This window comes from Centropristis striata, chromosome 17, assembly GCF_030273125.1.
Source record: "Centropristis striata isolate RG_2023a ecotype Rhode Island chromosome 17, C.striata_1.0, whole genome shotgun sequence".
Classification (NCBI taxonomy): domain Eukaryota; kingdom Metazoa; phylum Chordata; class Actinopteri; order Perciformes; family Serranidae; genus Centropristis; species Centropristis striata.
This window is the reverse complement of record NC_081533.1, coordinates 7,639,298-7,659,815: the sequence shown is the minus strand read 5'-3', so window position 1 is coordinate 7,659,815 and position 20,518 is coordinate 7,639,298. Positions and strand designations below refer to the sequence as shown.

The following is a 20,518-nucleotide window of genomic DNA, read 5'->3' as shown; positions in this document are numbered from 1 at the left end:
TACATAAAGGTGGATAAAGCTGTAGTGTCACTTAAGAGTGTATTTTGTGCAGGTCAGGCCTATGTAGCATTGAGTCGGGTTAGGTCTTTGTCTGGGTTAGTTATTCAGGAATTTGACGAGAAGGCAATTTACTGCAGAGCTAGCATTAAGGAAGCTATAGGGAATATGCGGCCATTCTTGGTGAATAGTATAGCAAGGCACACATTCAGTTCAAAGACTTTTACTGTGTTTCTGATGAATGTGCAGAGTTTGAGAAGACATAGAAGATTTGATATTGTGTACACAGCATTTGCAGCCTAACTGTATTGCTGTAACAGAAACATGGTTACCTGCTGCTGTATCAGATGACAGTGTAAAGATTAATAGTTATAGTTTTCATAGTTGCCCTCGTAGTGTAAGTTATAGGGGCACCAATCCAGCTATGTTAGATTTGCAAGACCAACAACATGGTGGTGTTGGCATCTATAGATTAGAGGGTGTAGTGGGGGATGTGATGCATGGGCCAGATGTCAATTTGGAATGTTTAATATACAACCGTGTGGCTTAAAGTATAGTTCTAGCAGTAATTTACAGGCCACCATCGTATCCCATGACTTTATTTAAAGATAATTTAGGGAAATTACTGGATTGGCTGGATACAAAAAGTAAGACAATTGCACTCATGGGTGATTTCAATGATGACATTTTGAAATCATCAACTATCTTAAAATTTGTTACAAATAAAGGGTATGTTCAACTTGTTGCACAACCCACAACTGAAAAAGGAACTTTGATTGATCATGTGTATGTTAAATCATCACATGAAGTAGAAGCAGTAGTTGTACCGACCTACTTTAGTGACCACTAGGCAATTTTATGCTCATTGAAATATTAAACATTCCAAAATGTCAAGGCAGAATATTGTGATGTTGTTGCTATTGTAATGAATTGATGTGCATGTATTGTTGTTATTGTTATATGTTATTGTACAAAGAAGTGTAATTAAAAATAAAAATGTATTTCTCATATGTATGTATTTATGTAAATTTGTGATGTGCATGTTTCATATTTTGTAGTTGTTATGATGTTATAGAAAAACCAAACAAGTTTTGTTTCCTGCATTACAACAGCATTAGAACTAAACAGTTGATGAAAAAGTTGTTTAGGTCATATCAGTGCAGAAAAATTGGTGTAATGACATAGTGATCCACATGACGAAAGAAATGACAATTGTGTCATAACGTTAAGTGCTACTTATTCTATGATGTTGCAAATGCAGGTTTTGCTTTACCTTGTATTGTTAAAAAGCAAAAGGCATTTGTAATGGTACTCCTAGTTTACTAGGATGGGGTTCGAGTCCCTGGGATGTCCTGCTGATTGTATTGACATTTACAAGAAAGCCAATGTCGTAACTGTAAAACAACGTCATACAACTACATGCATTACAACTGACTCAAACAGGGGCAACCCTGGTGGTGACAAAGGGTAAATAAAACTAGGACTGCGCGCAGTACTGAACGGGCCCTCGCAGAGTGGAGCCGTCGGGGGAGGCGCCGTCAGGGGAGGGCACATCGGACGCGGCGCTTTTGGCTCAGTCCCTATGCGTACCAAATTGTGTGTCTCCTACCACTGTGCTTGTGGTAGGTGTAAAACATGTTACTTCCTGTAGCCAGCAGGGGGCGCTATGATTGTCTGTGAAGATGGACACGTGGGTGTGTTCCTGGCTGGACCCTAATCACGTGTGTGAAATTTGGGACAGATTGGACAATGTATGGTCAAGTTATACAGTCTCGTGTGTTGTGGCGAGACGCCATATTTTGCCGCCATGCCACGCCCACATAGTGTGACCGTCGGTAAAGATTTGTACAACTTTTGATCCCAAAGGCCTTGTGATGGTACTGACCAAGTTTGAAGTAAATCGGGGGAAATCTGTAGGAGGAGTTCGTTAAAGTATGCGACCTGGAAAAGGCCAAAAACAATGACAAGTGCGATTTTCAAACCAAGATGGCGGACTTCCGGTTGGGTTTGAGGTATGGGTCCAAGAGGCTTTTTGGTGCGTCTCCACATGACGCACGTGTGTACCAAATTTCGTGTCTCTACGTGAAACCTGCTGCTGGGGCTAGGCATAAAAGTTGTTACATCCTGTTGCCAGCGGGGGGCGCTATGACAGTGTATCAATATTGACATGTGGGTGTGTTCAGGGGTGGACCCTCATCACGTGTGAGAAATTAGGGACAGATTGGACAATGTATAGTCAAGTTATACAGTCTCGTGTTTTCATATTTTGCCGCCATGCCACGCCCATATAGTGTGACGGTCCGTCAAAATTTTGAGTATGTTTCATCACAAAGGCTTCATGATGAAACTGACCAAGTTAGAAGTGGATAGGGTTTAATGGGTAGGAGTAATGCCTTCACGGTAGAAAAGTTTGTGTGCGCTGGTGAGCCATTGTGCCACACCCATTCCCACGACCACTAGAATACGTAAATTTCACAAGGGATTTATGTATATTCCAAATATCAGGAGTTTTTGAATATGATAAAGGCCCCAAAAAGGCAATTCATTTGGGAGATGAATAATAATAATAAGAATCCCTTCAATTACAATAGGGTCCTTGCACCGTTAGTGCTCGGTCCCTAATGATTCATGATTTAGTTCATTCATCCCAACAACAAGATATGGAAAAATATATTCCTAGTGTTTAAATATTAGTGGGGCGGATTAGCTGAACAATCGTTCACTTTGTGATAAAAGCATGAAATTTGGTAGATGTGTTGGTGAATATGTTTCGAACAAATCTGGATATTGGGCCACCTCAAAAGCGCCCCCTAGTGGCCGTGGCAGGCATTTGTTATACAAATAAATCAATGATGAATAAAAACTGCCCTTTTAATAATACCAACTGGTGATGAATTGTATATTGTTGGAAAGCCTGATTAGTCACCTTTACAACGAGGTACAGCTTGTAAGGATCGTGCATTCATGGAATGAGCAACGGGGCTAAACGTGTGGGTAGCACCCCCCAAAAATGTGCATCCCCTGTGGGGCGGATTAGCTCAATAAATCACAAGAATTGTTTATTTTGTGATAGAAGCACACAATTTGGTGGATGTGTTGGTGGATATGTTTCAAACAAATCTGTATATTAGGCCATCGCAAATTCGCCCCCTAGTGGCCATAGCAGTCATTTTCTTCGTTAAAATTACAAAAAATATTTAAATTATTTCTTAAAATATTTAAAAAATGTAAACTAAATATACAAACGTAAATTAAAAAATGTAAATACACATATTAAATTAACAAAAATCCAGTTAGACACTCTTTCAGTTATTTTTCCTGCCCCACCACAATCGGGCTAGCCATCGAGCTAGCTAGCAAATGAGCTGACTAGCATTTGCTTCCTGGGACAAGCAGTGCAATGGACTGTCCATCAAGGTATGTCTAAATATTTCATTTCACCTGTTATAATTATGAATAAAATATGCTATGAACATCATAAAGGCTAAAGAGAAAAACAATCATCATGGGCCTTGGCGGAAAAGTAAATTAGCAAGATAGCAAAAATAGGTACTTAAGCTAGCTAGTTAGCTTGGAACATGTATCAGTGGCTGTTGGGTGTGAAAGCTTAATGAGACACTGTTAAATTATGTCCTGTGGAATGTGGACATCCCTCCACACACACACACACACACACACACACACACACAGGCACACTATATGTAATGTCTCCTTTGCCCATGTGGTTCTTTTTTTAAATGTATTTTATAACTCCATCACAGTTAGTCAGGCGGCTTAGGACCAGATTTGAGAAGAAAGGGACACGCCGGACAAAAGCACCAACATTTTTCCACATGCTCTCCATCACCAAAGGTTTCAACTTTTGGTAGGAGCCACTTCATCAAGATTGCAGATAGGAGACGGCAGCCATATAAGCCATAAGTCTATGAGAACCAATATATCTTCCAAGCCACTTAGAAGGTCAATCTTTGTGTCAAAATATACATTTTCTGGGTCAAAGAATCATTTAAAGCTATTGAGAATATCACTGGATGACTCACTGTAAATAATTTGTTGATCAAGATCTGACATGAGATGAAAGCGTACCCTGGATTTTTTTGAGCAGTGTACGTGGCAGCTAATCCACACTCTCCCGTGAACACTGATTCCAAACAGTTTCAACTCAGGATACCCTGCTGCAGCACTTGAAGCAAGTTGCCCAGTCTGAGTGAAAATGAACATATCTATTTGATAAAATAATCATCTAGTGATATTCTCAATAGCTTTAAATGATTCCTGGACCCAGAAAATTTATATTTTGACACCAAGATTGACCTTCTAAGTGGCTTGGAAGATATAGCATTTCTCATAGACTTTAAATGGCTGCCATCACCGCAATCTTGATGAAGTGGCTCCTACTAAAAATTTAAACCTATAATGATAGAGAGTATGTGGAAAAAATGTGGTGCTCTTGTCCGGCGTGTCCCCTTTATTTGGCTAAGCCGCCTGACTAAGTCACACACCTCAGTACAAGGATTTTGACAGAAAGAGGAACCTGCTACAAGTAACCCTAGTAGAATTTTTAAAATGTAGGATTTTTTTCTCTGTCTAAATGTGTTTTGTTTTTATTGTTGCAGATCATACAATATTGAAAATTATTTTTTCTTTTTAAGGAACAACAGAAGAATACAAGCCAAAGAGGAGGCCGTAGCCTGTGAATGGGAATATCAAGACCTAATAAAATGTTATACAAAGTTAATGTTCTTTTCTATTAGACTGTAATAAAGCTTTTGTCACTTTAACATGTCTCTAAATTATATTTGTGGTGCTGAAAACATGAAACAGCAGCTGTAGGGTAGGCAAAGCATTCCTCGCCAGTAACCACTGGCGGCCATTTTTAAAAATGGCCGCTTTTAAATGACCATTTTTAAAAATGGCCGCCACAGCCATCAGAATTTATTTTGCGATGGCCCAATATCCAGATTCATTAAACGTGTATTCAGCAATGAGTGTACCAAATTTGATGCTTTTATCACAAAATGAACGATTGTTCAGCTAATCCACCCCACTACACAGGGGATGCACATTTTTGGGGGGTGCTACGCACACGTTTAGCCCCGTTGCTCATTCCATGAATGCACGATCCTTACAAGCTGTACCTCGTTGTAAAGGTGACTAATCAGGCTTTCCAACAATATACAATTCATCACCAGTTGGTATTATTAAAAAGGCAGTTTTTATTCATCATTGATTTATTCGTATAACAAATGCCTGCCACGGCCACTAGGGGGCGCTTTTGAGGTGGCCCAATATCCAGATTTGTTCGAAACATATTCACGAACACATCTACCAAATTTCATGCTTTTATCACAAAGTGAACGATTGTTGTAAAATATTGAGCTAATCCGCCCCACTATATGTCGTTTGTGAGGGATCTGTTTTTGTTTGTACTTTGGTTTTGTTCTGCCTCTCTTCCCCCAACCTCCCTTCTCTGTTTTTACTCTGCAGGGCGTGTTTGTGTGTGGCAGGGGTGCAACATGGCAGGCTGAGACTGACCTGAAATCATTCAGTAAAGAACCCCTCTATAAAGACTGTGGTCATCGTGCAAATCCTGTGGCAGCTAGTTTCCCGTGTGCCTTATTCTGTCAGACCAGCTGCTGCAACCTTTACTGTCTGTCTTGTACATTTTGTGACTGTATTTGTAATAAACCTTTTTGTACATATCCTAGTTGTGTCTGTGTCTCTGTTGGGGTACAAAATTTGTCTGCCATGTAGAAAATGTTAAGCCATAACCATGAACAGCCATAGAGGTCATGTAAAGTAATTAGGGCCCGAGCAGGCAACGACCTGCGAGGTCCCTATTGTATTTCGAATAATTATTTATTAGGGCCCGAGCAGGCAACGACCTGCGAGGTCCCTATTGTATTTCAAATGATTATTTATTAGGGCCCGAGCAGGCAACGACCTGCGAGGTCCCTATTGAATTTCAAATGATTATTTATTAGGGACAGAGCACCTTTGGTGCCTTTTGACCTTTGGTCAAATAATCATTTGAAGCACCAAAGGTGCTCGGTCATAGCGCCCCCTGCTGGCTACAGGAAGTAACATGTTTTACACCTACCACAAGCACAGTGGTAGGAGACACGCAATTTGGTATGCATAGGGACTGAGCCAACAGCGCCGCGTCCGACGTGCCCTACCCCGACGTGCCCTTCCCCCGACGGCTCCACTCTGCAAGGGCCCGTTCAGTACTGCTTGCAGTCCTAGTTAGGGACCGAGCACTAATGGTGCGAGGACCCTATTGAAATTGGTCCGTTTATTATTATTTTTCTGGCAAATGAATCGCTTGTTTGGGGGCTTTATCATATTCAAAATCTCATCATTTTTGGAAGATAAGTCGCTCTGCCGTGAAATTTACGTATTCTTGTATTCGTGAGAATGAGCGTGGCAAAATGACTCACTAGCGCCCCCTAAATTTCATATCCTCACACTGGTTTGTCGGAGACGCACGAAATTTGGTACATACGTATATCATGGGACGACGCACAAAAAAGTCAGTGGAAGCCATGTCCTAAAACGTACAGGAAGTCGGCCATCTTGGATCGAATATGGACTTTTGGCCATTTCCAGGTCGCATACTTTAACGAACTCCTCCTACAGGTTTCACCCGATTGACTTCAAACTTGGTCGGTACCATCACAAGGCCTTTGGGATCAAAAGTTGTATAAATCTTTACCAACGGTCACACTATGTGGGCGTGGCATGGCGCCAGAATATGGCGTCTCGCCATAAAACACGAGATCGTTATAACTTTACCATTCTTTGTCCCATCTGCTGCAAACTTCTCATGCTTCACTAGAGTCCAGCCCTTAAAACTTCTAAATAACAAATTTCAGAAAACCCCGCCCCTTATGCTTTATCCACGCCCCCTTTTACTATATGACCACGTTGCATACTTTACATAACTCCTCCAACAGATTTCACCCCATGGACTTCAAACTTGGTCAGTACCATCACAAGGGCTTTGGGATCAAAAGTTATATAAATCTTTACCGCCTGTCACACTATGTGGGCGTGGCATGGCGGCAAAATATGGCGTCTCGCCATGAAACACGAGACTGGCTAATTTGACCATACATTGTCCAATCGGTCCCAAATTTCACAGACGTGATTAGGGTCCAGCCCGGGACACACCCACGGGTACACCCACAATATTGACACACAGTCATAGCGCCCCCTGTTGGCAACAGCAAGTAACTTGTTTTATACTTAGCCCTTGCACTAGGTTTCACGTAGAGACACGAAATTTGGTACACACATGAATCACGTGGAGACGCACCAAAAAGCCTCTTGGACCCATACCTCAAACCCAACAGGAAGTCCGCCATCTTGGTTTAAATATCGTACTTGTCATCGTTTTTGACCATTTCCAGGTCGCATACTTTAACGAACTCCTCCTACAGATTTCACCCGATTTACTTCAAACTTGGTCAGTACCATTACAAGGCCTTTGGGATCAAAAGTTGTATAAATCTTTACCGATAGTCACACTATGTGGGCGTGGCATGGCGGCAAAACATGGCGTCTCGCCATCTAACAGCAGACTGTATAACTTGACCATACATTGTCCAATCCGTCCCAAATTTCACATACGTGATTGGGGTCCAGCCCGGAACACACCCACGGGTCAATAGTGACACACAGTCATAGCACCCCCTGCTGGCTACAGGAAGTAACATGTTTTACACCTGCCACAAGCACAGTTGATCTGACTTCACTTTGAGCGTCCTGAGTTCTTCCTGAACGTCTACATATGTTTTTTTTTTCATAAAAATGAAAAAATAACTTTGTTAGAGCGATCTAAAAAAACTGTTATATCTCCCTTTTTCAGAAATCTTCCTGCGTTTTTAATATGGGAGCCAATGAGGCTGTTGGTGCATGTTGGTGGCGCATCTGTGCGTCCTACACCCAAACTCTAACTCTGACAGCTTTACCAGAGGATTGTGAGTGAGAAGACAAATTTTCCTACGTTTCTATGTATAAATTATTTCTGTAGAGTGGAATTTGCGGCCTGGAGCGCAGTTTTCAAATTTATTTTTGACAATTTTTTCTCTCCCTCTACACTCTGGCGATGATGTTGGACACTGTGACACGAACATTCCGTGCAATACACACCCATTATAATCTCAGAATTTCTCCAAAAATGATCATGGTCATTGAACAGGGATTGATAAAAAAATATATGACCTATCGAAATGTGGATTAAAACACCAATACACAAGACTTGTGTCTACTGTTTAAAGTTGAAATGCAGTCTCTAGGTGAAATTATGCCGGAGAAGTAGACGTTTAAAAATCTCCGAAGCCCCGAGCACTGGTCCCTACAGCTATTGCTGTATGGGACCAGTATCGGTGCGATTGCCCCGTGGCCCTAATAAGTGTACCAAGTTTGGTGTTAATCCGACCAACCGATTTGGAGATATAAAATACTTCAATTTAAAGAGCGCCACCTAGTGGTCATCGCCCAAATTTTTGCAGAAAGCCTCAGGGGTTCATGGGGAAGTAGTTACCTACGTTTCATGTCATTCAGACACACCAATGTGGAGATATGCAAAACTTCCTGTTTTGTGTTGATAATAGCGCCACCTGCAGGAAGTTGTTATGTAATAACTTGAGTATTCGTTGGGTTATCAATATTCTTTTAATAACTTTTTGTTATGAGGCTCCATAGATGCTGTGTGCAAAGTTTGGTGCAAAACGATGAAATTGCCTAGGAGGAGTTCAAAAAAGTAGGTTTGCGACATTCCGCGAATTTGCGTGGCCTATATCACGAGATTCATGACAACTCATCATTTACATTACATTACATCACATGTCATTTAGCAGACGCTTTTGTCCAAAGCGACTTAAAATAACTGCATTCAACCTGATGGAACTAGACATAGACCACAGGAATCAAGTAAGTACATAACTTTAAGAGCTAACTGTCATCACTAAAGGAGTGCTATATGTTAAAGAAGAAAAAGAAGAGAAAAGAGTAAGAATTTTTTATTTTTTATTTATTTTTATTTTTTTATATGTTAGGTGACCATGACTTAACCGAGATATTGTTGGAAGAGATAGGTCTTCAGCCTGCGGCGGAAGATGTACAGGCTGTCTGAGGTCCTGAGCTCGTTCCACCATTTGGGAGCCAAGACAGAGAAAAGTCTGGAAGTGGTTTTGAGGCGAGTTGACCCACGCAGGGTGGGAGTCGCCAGCTGTTTGGCTGATGCAGAGCGTCGAGGACGGGCAGGGGTGTAGAGTTTGACAAGGTCCTGGATGTAAGTAGGACCTGAACCGTTAGCAGCAGAGTACGCCAGAGCTAGAGTCTTGAAACGTATCCGTGCAGCCACCGGTAGCCAGTGGAGGGAGCGGAGGAGGGGTGTTGTGTGTGTAAATTTGGGAAGATTGAAGACCAATCGAGCAGCTGCGTTCTGGATGAGTTGCAGAGGTCGGATGGCTTTGGCAGTCAGACCTGCCATGAGGGAGTTGCAGTAGTCCAGGCGTGAGATGACCAGTGCCTGGACCAGGACCTGAGCTGCCTTCTGGGTGAGAAACGGGCGGATTCTCCTGATGTTAGAATCTGCAAGATCTGGTAGTGGCGGTGATGTTTGTTACTAATAATTCATTGGATTTATATAGCACTTTTCAATAACCCAAAGACGCTTACAAGTATACATACGGGGGGGGACAACAAAAAACGAGCAGGGTGGTGGGGAGCAAGACAAGAAACTCGTTATGGGTAGGGGAGGTCAAAAGCTTGGGAGAAGAGGTAGGTTTTCAAACGGGACTTGAATGTGGAGAGTGAAGGTGAGTCGCGGACAGTTTGGGGAAGAGAGTTCCAGAGTCGGGGTGCAGTTCGGGAGAAGGCTCTGTCGCCAAAGGATTTGAGTTTAGATGGTGGTACTGTCAATGAGAGAGTGGAGGAGCATCGGAGGGCACGGGAGGGGCGGTGGGGGATGAGGAGGTCAGACAGGTAAGGGGGAGCCAGATGGTGGAGGGCCTTGAAGGTGAGGAGGAGAATCTTGAAGTTGATGTGCTGTTTGATGGGGAGCCAGTGGAGAGAGTGGAGAACAGGAGTGATGTGTTGGCGGGACCGGGTGTGGGTAAGGAGGCGGGCAGCAGAGTTTTGGACCAGTTGGAGTTTGTGGAGGGAACGTGAAGTGATGCCAGTACAGTAGTCGAGGCGGGAGGAAATGAAGGCGTGGATGAGGGATTCGGCAGCAGGGGGAGAGAGGCAGTGTCTGATTTTGACGATGCGGCGGAGGTGAAAGTAGGAGGTCTTGACGGTGGAGCGGACATGAGGATCAAAGGAGAGGGTGGGGTCCAGGATAACACCGAGATTGCGTGCCAGGGGGGAGGGAGTGATAGTGGAGGTGTCGATGGTGAGTGAGATGGGTCCGGTATTTTTGAGGGTGGATTTGGTGCCTATGAGGAGGAGCTCAGTTTTGTCACTGTTGAGTTTGAGAAAGTTGTGTGTCAGCCAAGATTGTTGAGAGGGACAGTTGGTTGTCAAGAATTACGCCAAGGTTTTTTGCGGTTTCTGTGGAGGCAACCACTGTGTTCTGGACTGTGATGTGGAGGTCAGTGGTGGGGGAGCCCTTCCCTGGGAGGTAGAGTAGCTCAGTCTTTCCCAGGTTGAGTTTGAGAAGAAGAATGAAAAAAGAATAATCATTCGAAATACAATAGGGACCTTGCAGGTCGTTGCCTGCTCGGGCCCTAAAAAAAATAAAATAATTTGAAATACAATAGGGACCTTGCAGGTCGTTGCCTGCTCGGTCCCTAGAAAAAAGGTAGTTGCCTGCTCGGGCACTTTCAGTGCTCTGTCCCCAATAATAGACAGGAGAACAACAATAGGGTCCTCGCACTTTCAGTGCTCGGTCCCTAATAATAGACAGGAGAAAAACAATAGGGTCCTCGCACTTTCAGTGCTCGGTCCCTAATAATAATAATAATGATGATGATGATTATTATTATTATTAGGGCCTCGGGGCAATCGCACCGAGCACTACTGTTATACTGTGGATTTCTTCTTATTCCTCTTCCGGACGCAATTTCGTCCCGCTACTACTAGCGGGACGAACTAACTCTTCGAGTTGCAGGACAAATTATATATCAAAACGTGCGGTTTGATCGGGATCGGTGTGCTATTACTTTTCTCTACGGAATATGAATTTTTCGCGACGTAAGTCGCGAAAAACTGCTCAAAATTTTGCATTGAAATGAATGGGACGGCCGAAAGAAAATGAGCAAAAAAGAACATTAATTGAAGATTTTCAGACGACTACTTCTCCGGCATAATTTCACCTAGAGACTCCATTTAAACTTTAAACAGTAGACACAAGTCTTGTGTATTGGTGCATTACTTTGCGTTTCGATAGGTCATATAGTTTTTTATCAATCCCTGTTCAATGACCATGATCATTTTTGGAGAAATTCTGAGATTATAATGGGTGTGTATTGCACGGAATGTTCGTGTCAGAGTGTGTGATGTCATCGCTCAGAGTGTAGAGGGAGAGGTAAAACTGTCAAAAAATTAATTTGAAAACTGCACTCCAGGCCGCAAATTCCACTCTACAGAAATAATTTATACATAGAAATGTAGGAAAATTTGTCTTCTCACTCACAATCCTCTGGTAAAGCTGTCAGAGTTATAATTTGGGCGTACGACGCAAAGATGCGCCACCAAAACCACCAACAGCCTCATTGGGTCCCATATTAAAAACGCAGGAAGATTTCGGAAAAAGTGAGATTTAACTGTTTTCTTAGATCGCTCTAACAAAGCTATTTTTTCATTTTTCTTAAAAAAAAAACATATGTAGAGGTTCAGGAAGAACTCAGGACGCTCAAAGTGAAGTCGGATCAATGATAGGTATTATGGTTTTGCCAAAAATGCTTTCTGTTCGAGGCCAGAAATTTCACTCTGCCCACCTCTGGCTGCTTTCACTCTGCCAGAAGATTCCACAGCTGTTAATTCCGTTGATTGCTCTGCTCTGATTGGTCGACCCCATGCTTTGATGTTTTGATGTGATTACAGTTACAGTTAAAGATACACGCACGCACGCACACACACACTGGTCATTTAATGTAATAACAGTTAAAGATACACGCACGCACACACACACTGGTCATTTAATGTAATATCAGTTAAAGATACACGCACGCACACACACACACACACTGGTCATTTAATGTAATAACAGTTAAAGATACACGCACGCACACACACACTGGTCATTTAATGTAATAACAGTTAAAGATACACGCACGCACACACACACTGGTCATTTAATGTAATATCAGTTAAAGATACACGCACGCACACACACACACTGGTCATTTAATGTAATAACAGTTAAAGATACACGCACGCACACACACACACACACACACACATACACACGCACACTCCTCCAGATACAAATGTTTCACACACACACATTTTGAGGTTAAAGTTGCTGTATAAATAAATACTTGAAGAGGAATAGTATCATAACATTACTAGTATTAATTGTTTGAAATCTCTGAAGAATCTCATCATAGTGTACACACACTGGGCCTCATTCATGAAACGTGAGCAGAACGAATTTGTGTGTAAACCGTTCGCAGACGGAAATTTACGTGCATCTCCGCATTCATCAATATTTTAGTAGCTCCGATCTTTTCGTAGCTACTAACAAAATCTACACATGCTGCTGACCACACGTAGTGCTTGTGTAAATTTAAGAACGCATATAAATAATGCTCGTCACTGTTGGAAATTACAATTTTAATTCATAATGCGTTCTGTTATGTACACAATAGGCAGATGCCTTTGAAACATGTGATATAAACATGACAAACGTTTAAAAATATAACATATTTAGTTAAATTAGTTGGCAATTGGCGGGATTAAGATTCAGATTAAACTCATAATTGTGAATTATCTATGTAAATTGACGCATCCTGCCTGCAGTTCTCAGAGGTATCATTAAATTAATGCCAGAGTATATCCAATTTCCATACGGCGCACAACGGCAGACAGAAGTAATGCAGGGGTTCAGTGCAGTTGCAAACATGCCAGGTGTTATCGGTGCCATAGACTGCACACACGTACGCATCAAGGCTCCATCCGGTGATGCATTTGCTTACATTAACCGGAAAAACTTTCATTCCGTGAATGTGCAACTGATCTGTGACGCAAAGTGTGTGTTGTTAAACGTTGTGGCACGGTGGCCCGGTGGGACGCATGACGCATTCATCCTGCGTAATTGCGCAATTGGCACGCGTTTGGAGGATGGAGCTGTGAGAGACGGCTGGCTCATTGGTAAGAATATAGCCTGCATAATCACATGTGTGTGTTATATATGGACTTACCTTTCTATATCCATAGGGGATAGGGGTTACCCACTGACGCCGTCACTGACCCCACTGGCCAGCCCGCAGACACCACAGGAGCATACAATGAGGCGCACGCGGCTACTCGGGCCGTTGTAGAGCGCACCAACGGGGTATTTGGACTCTGAGCGTCCTCCTCCTGTGGCAGATGTACTTTTTTGTGTGCGCTAATGCGTTTCTTTGCGTCAAGTTTAATGTCAAACCATTTACGTTTAACCTCGGACGTAGTTCTTTGCACTACAGAAACCACATTTACTTCGTCCGTCACCTCCCTCCACGCTTTCGCTTTGCCTGTCCCTGTCACACCACTACTAACAGATGAAAATAAAAAAATTTTTTTGGACTCCACTTCTCCCAAAATAACTTCAATCTCCGCTTCGGAAAAATTCTTTTTTCTTTCTCGTTCTTTTTTTCTTTGTGCCATGACTGACAGGTCGACAGGATGCCTCTACACACCTCCTTATATGGTGGTCATTAGCAATTCATGGGCGGGGTTCATGCTAATTGCTGATTATCGGGAGCGCGCTGCCACCTTACGATGGATTGGCATTCATGATCATACACACGTGTTTACGATCATATCTGAGTTTCCCGCGGCGTTCATGAATCCGGAGTAGGTTTTTAGTAGCGTAGGCTTTTATGTGCAAATCTACGCACAAATCTACTAACGTTTCATGAATGAGGCCCACTGGCAGTAGCCCCCGTGGCCCTTTCAAAATTTCCCCCAGAGGAAATTTTCTAGTTATTATTATTATACATGTGTTATTATTTGAAATGATTGATTCATACATCTTTATTTCTTATAATTGCTATTATATTCAATATTACATTTATTTTTTATATTTAAACATTTATAACAATAAATCAAAGTTTCTTTTCCCGCCACTAGGGGGCCGCTGTCCCGTGTCATGTGACGAGGTGCGTCACTTCCCGTTAGCTCGTCGTGCTAGCCGTTAGCTCCCCATTAGCTGCCCGCCGACACGGAACCAGCTCCCCGGCAGAGTCTCTCCTTCTCAGCGGGATCCTCACTGCCTGTTCCGGTCCTCCGTCCTCTCCCGGTCCCGGTCCCGGTCCTGACCTCTGGTCGTGAATCCTCCAACATGTCGGCGGTGCAGCGGATGAAGGTGGCAAACGAGCGGCACAGCAAGACGATCACCCAGCGGGGACACGTCCAGAAGACCTCGGTAGGTCCGCTAGCCGCTCACAGCGCTCTGGATCCGGGCTGAGCCTCCAGCAGCAGGCCGGTCTGACCGGGACTAAAGATGTTCTCTAAAATGACCAATAATCCTGCTAGAATTTGGTTCGGAACTCATATTTAAAACCCGGAACCAGCGGAGCATCTAGCACTTGGCTTTAGCTGAGCTAGCATTAGCATCTACACAAATGAGCCGTTTATTATCCCTTAATATTGATCTTTATTATCATAATATCATATTATAGATTATTATCGAGTATTTGTGCTCAATCAGCTGCTGCCCTGTGGCGCCTCTGAGCGGCTAGAGAGAGATGAAGAGGAGCTCAGAAGAAAGACGCCAGACTCCATGAGAAATCTGTCATATAATTTTTTGTTTCCGTGCCCAAGACTTAAACAATGAAAATATATATTTTTAATAAACCCTCCTGACTGCAGGACAGACAGGCTTCAGTTCGGCTCACACACACCGCTTTGTCCGTTGTGTGTTCGGTCAGATTTCTACGTTTTGTGTGTCGTTCGTGCACTTCGTGTCCGTGTAAACACGCTGTGGGCGGCGGCCCAACGGGACGAGCCGGACCCGCACAGACTGACCGGGACCCGCACTCCCACTGACTGACCCGGCCTTGGGCTGGGCGATATGGACCAAAAGTCATATCCCGATATATTTAGGCTGAATATCCATATATCATCAGTGTTGGTCTAGTTACTTAGAAATAGTATTTAGCTACTTTACTGATTTAAAAAAAAAAGTAATTAGTTAATTTAACTATCTCAAAAACACCATGCACAACTTGATTATGCTATAAAGCAATAGACCTTTTAGTCTAATTATATTCTTTCTGCACATTCCATCAATCCATCATATAAAATGTAATCAAATGTATTATTCTCTCTCAAAGTATCCTAAAAATGACTTTCTCTGCGGCAGCTTGAAACCGCTTTTGGTCTGTATTTTTTTCTATGCTGCGTCGTAATGACTCATGAGTCTACAGTTGATATGGGTAATATGTCCTCGACAACATAGCCAGCGACGAGCTTCTTAAGTTCAGCGGCACTAAGTCCTGTCGCTCTGAAGTCTACTTCACCTGTTCATCAGTAGAGGGCCAGTCGGAGGTTTGCCTGGTTGAATTGGATGTGGTAATCTCAGCGGCCATGTCAGTGGGGGGATCCGGGGGTGTCTCAATCAGTTTCACATTCCTTTGTCGGCTTGCTAGCTGCTTGCTCATATTTGAGGTGGAATTTTTTGCTGTAGATCAAAGTTTTCTTCCCACGCAGAATACATAGCGGACGCTAATGTTGTTGTCACTTTTTACCAAGTCAAACTCAAAGTAATGTCGGTACTTTCAGGCATTAAACACTGCATGGTCCTGCTCTCTCCATCACTCCGTCTCTTGTTGACACTTGTTTGTTACCACTGACGTCGCACTGCTCAGAGGTGATTGTCATGAGACACTCACAAACAAAATCGCAGTTCAGTAACACAGCCTGCTTGCAGGAAAGTAACAGTAATCTAATTACTGTTTTTGCAGTTGTAATCCCTTTACTCCTTACTCTCTCGTATGAACCTGAAACATCCCAGTGTTTCCTCTACTTACATCCTCTCTTGTCCTCTCCCCTCTGAACTGTGTGACCAACCTGCAATTAATTTAGTTGATTTTTCGTTGCAAAACTGTCTCAGCTGATGGTGGTGATGGTGATTATGATGATGATGATGGTGTGTGTGTAGGCCAGTCACAATAATTACTATATTGACTTATTGTTCGATATATAAAAATGGGCACGATATTTTTTTCTGGACTCGATAATTGTTGTTTACGTGCTTGTTTGTTTACATAAGACATCAACATTTTCACCAGTCGTGCTGCTTCTGTCCCTCTCCTGTCAGTCAGCCACACAACTCCAGAAAGTTTGGTGGAATTCACTGTTCAGCAGCAGCACAACAACTGCGGCCACCGCTTATTGTAAACAAACCAGCATGCTAACTGTACACAGAGTGTCCTGTGCTTGTTGTAAAGAAACTGGCATGCTAACTGTACAGAGTGTCTGGTGCTTGTTGTGAACAAACTGGCATGCTAACTGTACACAGAGTGTCTGGTACTTGTTGTAAACAAACTGGCAAGCTAACTGTACAGAGTGTCCTGTGCTTGTTGTACACAAACCGGCATGCTAACTGTACAGGGTGTCCTGTGCTTGTTGTAAACAAACTGGCATGCTAACTGTACAGAGTGTCTGGTGCTTGTTGTAAACAAACTGGCATGCTAACTGTACACAGAGTGTCCGGTGCTTGTTGTAAACAAACCAGCATGCTAACTGTACACAGAGTGTCCGGTGCTTGTTGTAAATAAACCGGCATGCTAACTGTACACAGAGTCCGCCTCTTATTGTAAACAAACCAGCATGCTAAGTGTAAACAAACGGAGGTCGCTCACTGAACACATGCTGCTGCAGCAAATACACACTGTACTGCTACAGAGCTGACTGTTAACCTGTTAGCATTGACTGTCCTGCCTCTTATAGGAGCCACGCCTCTCTTCTGGTGGACCAATATAACGCAGACTTTTTATGCTATTTCAGTGATACTGCCAATGTATGACAGGCAGTAGGAATTGACAAAAAAATCTCCAACAGCTGTTTATATATCATTTATATATGTTTATAATTAATGTTTTTCCCACATTTCAATTCCAATGTTTAATATTCTTGAGATTTAAAAACTCATTGCTGTGGAAAAGGATGAACTCAACGGTACTATCGTTTATTGTGATAGTTTCTGGGAAAATATATCATCCTAAAAATGTGTTATCGTGATAGGCCTATGTGTGTGTTTCAGCGGCCTGTGAATGAGGAGAAGTCTCCGGTGGGTCCGTGGCTGCTGGCACTCTTCGTCTTTGTGGTTTGTGGATCAGGTGAGTGTGAATAACAATAATATTAATAATATTGAGAGAAGAAAAGCGACCACGTGCTTTATATTCAGGCCACAAAAAAAACCCTAAATACATAAATAATAGTGTGTGTGTGTGTGTGTGTGTGTTGCAGCTATCTTTCAGATCATCCAGAGCATCCGGCAGGGCATGTGATGACCTTTGACCCTGGAGGAGCAAGCCTGTCACATGAGGGGGGCGGGGCCACGACGCCATGATGACCATACACACACACACACACACACACACACACACACACACACACACCTGTGTTCCTCTCTGTCTGTTTTTTTTTACTGATGAACTGATCAGATATTGGTTATTGATTGGTTATTGATTCCTGTTGGTTGTTGTTGTCAGATGAAGTCTTAAACCTTCTTCCTGTCAGTCTGACGCAGACTTCCTGTGTGTGTGTCTGAGCTGAGATCAGGCGGGACGGCTCACACCTGTGTGATGTCACACCTTCCTCTACCTTCACCTGCTGGCAGTGTAACCCGACACTCCCTCTAAATATTTCACAATAAAACTCCAGCCTGCAGCTTCAAATCACATCATCTCTGCTGCATTCAGAAAACCATCGAATCAACAGACCTGACAAAGCATCAGTTCAGCATCATGTTGTAGTTATTTCAGCACCTTTAGATCTGTTTATTCACAATAAATCACACATAAATCTCTTTTTTTCAGCTTCACACTGATTAATACATAAAAAAAACATAAAAGTGACCAAATAACATGAAAGTGTCACTTAATTTATCCCTGAAATGATCTAAATATTTCAGTGAATTTTGTGTTAATTGGTATTTCAGCCTCTTAAAAAACTTAAACTTTTCAACATCCAATCCTTAGAAAGTGATATGCATTGATTTATAACTGCTGAACCAGACTCCATTCAGAAAACCATTGATTTAACAGACCTGACAAAGCATCAGTTCTTTAGATCCGTTTATTCACATTAAATCACACATAAATCTCTTTGTTTTGGGTTCAGACTGATTAATGCATAAACCCTAAAATTGGCCAAATAATATTAAAGCATCCCCAAATGTTAACATTTAAATGATATGAATTTTTCAGTTTTTTGTTTTATTTTATTTTGCAATTCGGACTCATAAAAACACCTTAAACTCTTCAACAGTCCATAAAAAAAACTCATTATATCCATAGATCCAAGTTCGGGTTAAATTTGGATTAAGTTCAGGTTTAGTTTGAGTTAAATTCCGGTTAAGTCTGGGTTACGTTCAGGTTGAATTCAGTTTAAGATCGGGTTAAATTCAGGTTAAGATCAGGTTAAGTTTGAGTTAAGTTTATAACTTTGAATTAACCAGACTCGAGTCAGAAAAGCATCATTTTAACAGCTGTGTTCTTGTGTTCTGACAAAGCATCAATTAAGCCTCATGTTGTAGTTATTTCAGCTCCTTTACAACTGTTTATTCACACTAAACACAGATAAATCTCTTTGTTGTGTTGGTGAAGCAGCAGTCAGCTGATGATCAGATTATTGATCGTGGTGCAGTGGTACAGAGGATACTCGTGACATTAAAGAGATAATAAATATTGATATGAAGTCAAAAACACACTTCTGATAATATTGTGTGGATAATTAAACATCTCTTTGATGTTTTTGCCTCAAAAGAAAGAAATTCTCTGATGGCTTTATTTTATTTCAGATATCGCAATATCGTCATGGCAGGCTTTTATTGTGAAATATGTACAGGAAGTGTTGGGTGACAGCAGTCAGGTGATTTATTATGATCTGAATAATCAAATTAATAAATCTAATTCAAACTGGATTAAATGACCTGAGATCAGCTGTTTGAACAGGAAGTGCAGTGCAGACTGTCAAATATTAAGCTCTGCTCTCAGCTCAGCCGTTTGCCGGACGCCTCGCTCTGCTTTTCTACAAAATAAACCGCAGATATTTTCTCTACAGGCGCCTCGTCTCACACTTATTTATTATTATCATCATTATTATTACTATTAGAGCAACATTTCTACATTCAATATTTAATTCAAAAAGATCTAATTGCTATTTTCTTTTTTTCAAGCTTTTATATTAAATTATTTTTAATTAAATGTAAAAAAAATTTCTCACTAAAACTCTCAAACACAAAGTAAATATATAAATATTATTTATTACAGAAGAAAATGAATGCATCAATAATATCAAAATAGAAATAAACTTTAATTATTTGACAAGAAATTAAACAGATTATTTTTTATTAACCTTTGTAATTTTCTTCAGTTTATATTCATTTGTAGCATTGTATTATTAATTTAACATTTATTTACTTCTTTATTTTTCTTTGACTCTTCCATGAATGAATAACTATAAAAATGTACACAGAAATAATTCAATACATTTTAAATTAAATATGCAAAGATACTAAAGAATGAAAGCAAATATCAAACATTCATTTTTGTGTTATTTATTTAGAGTTATGGACGGTTTTTAGTGCCACAGCTAAATTATTTAGTTAAATATTTTAATATAATATAACGCTTAAACACGTAATTATATAATGAAATGCATAAAAAATAGATTAATAAAAGTATAACTTAATGCATTAGTGTCACCATAAATGAATAAATCAGAAATCAAATACTAATAAAAAATATTTGTGTATTTGTTTGAATTTACTTTGTATTTGATTGTTTTTATTTACTTATTGATTTCTTTGTACGTTGCTGTAATTATAATAACTAAAAAAATAATTATACTTCATTACTGTTAAAGTAATCTATTACAGTTACTTATTGTATAGAGTATGGCGCCCCCTGTGGACAGCAACAGGACTGTCATCAAACTGACATTTAAAGGGTTAAAATGCCCAAAAGTTTCAATATTTTATTGGACTGAATTTGATTGAAAGATAAAACCCTAAAAAGGTGATTTTTAAAAAATCTTTAATATTTTTTATTGCAGTTTTGACATCTTGACATTTTTTTGTCCTTTTAATGGCTTCAAAGTGGAAAACATTTGAATCTGATGTACACAAAAACAAAAGTCA

General features: G+C 41.2%; 1 protein-coding gene across 1 annotated transcript; it reads left to right on the top strand.

Moving 5' to 3' along the window:
* Positions 1-14,316: 14,316 nt before the first annotated feature.
* On the top strand, positions 14,317-19,437 carry zgc:85858 (uncharacterized protein LOC405879 homolog). The gene is made up of 3 exons (XM_059354374.1): positions 14,317-14,575; positions 17,417-17,492; positions 17,623-19,437. The coding sequence occupies exons 1-3, from the start codon at positions 14,492-14,494 to the stop codon at positions 17,661-17,663; spliced, it is 201 nt and encodes a 66-aa protein (XP_059210357.1). The 5' UTR covers positions 14,317-14,491; the 3' UTR covers positions 17,664-19,437.
* Positions 19,438-20,518: the final 1,081 nt, after the last annotated feature.

Excerpts from the sequence above, each read along its gene's own strand:
- zgc:85858 (XM_059354374.1), top strand. The coding sequence starts at position 14,492 with ATGTCGGCGGTGCAGCGGATGAAGGTGGCAAACGAGCGGCACAGCAAG. Across the intron at positions 14,576-17,416 it reads GACACGTCCAGAAGACCTCG|CGGCCTGTGAATGAGGAGAA; the intron begins GTAGGTCCGCTA and ends TGTGTGTTTCAG. Across the intron at positions 17,493-17,622 it reads CTTTGTGGTTTGTGGATCAG|CTATCTTTCAGATCATCCAG; the intron begins GTGAGTGTGAAT and ends TGTGTGTTGCAG.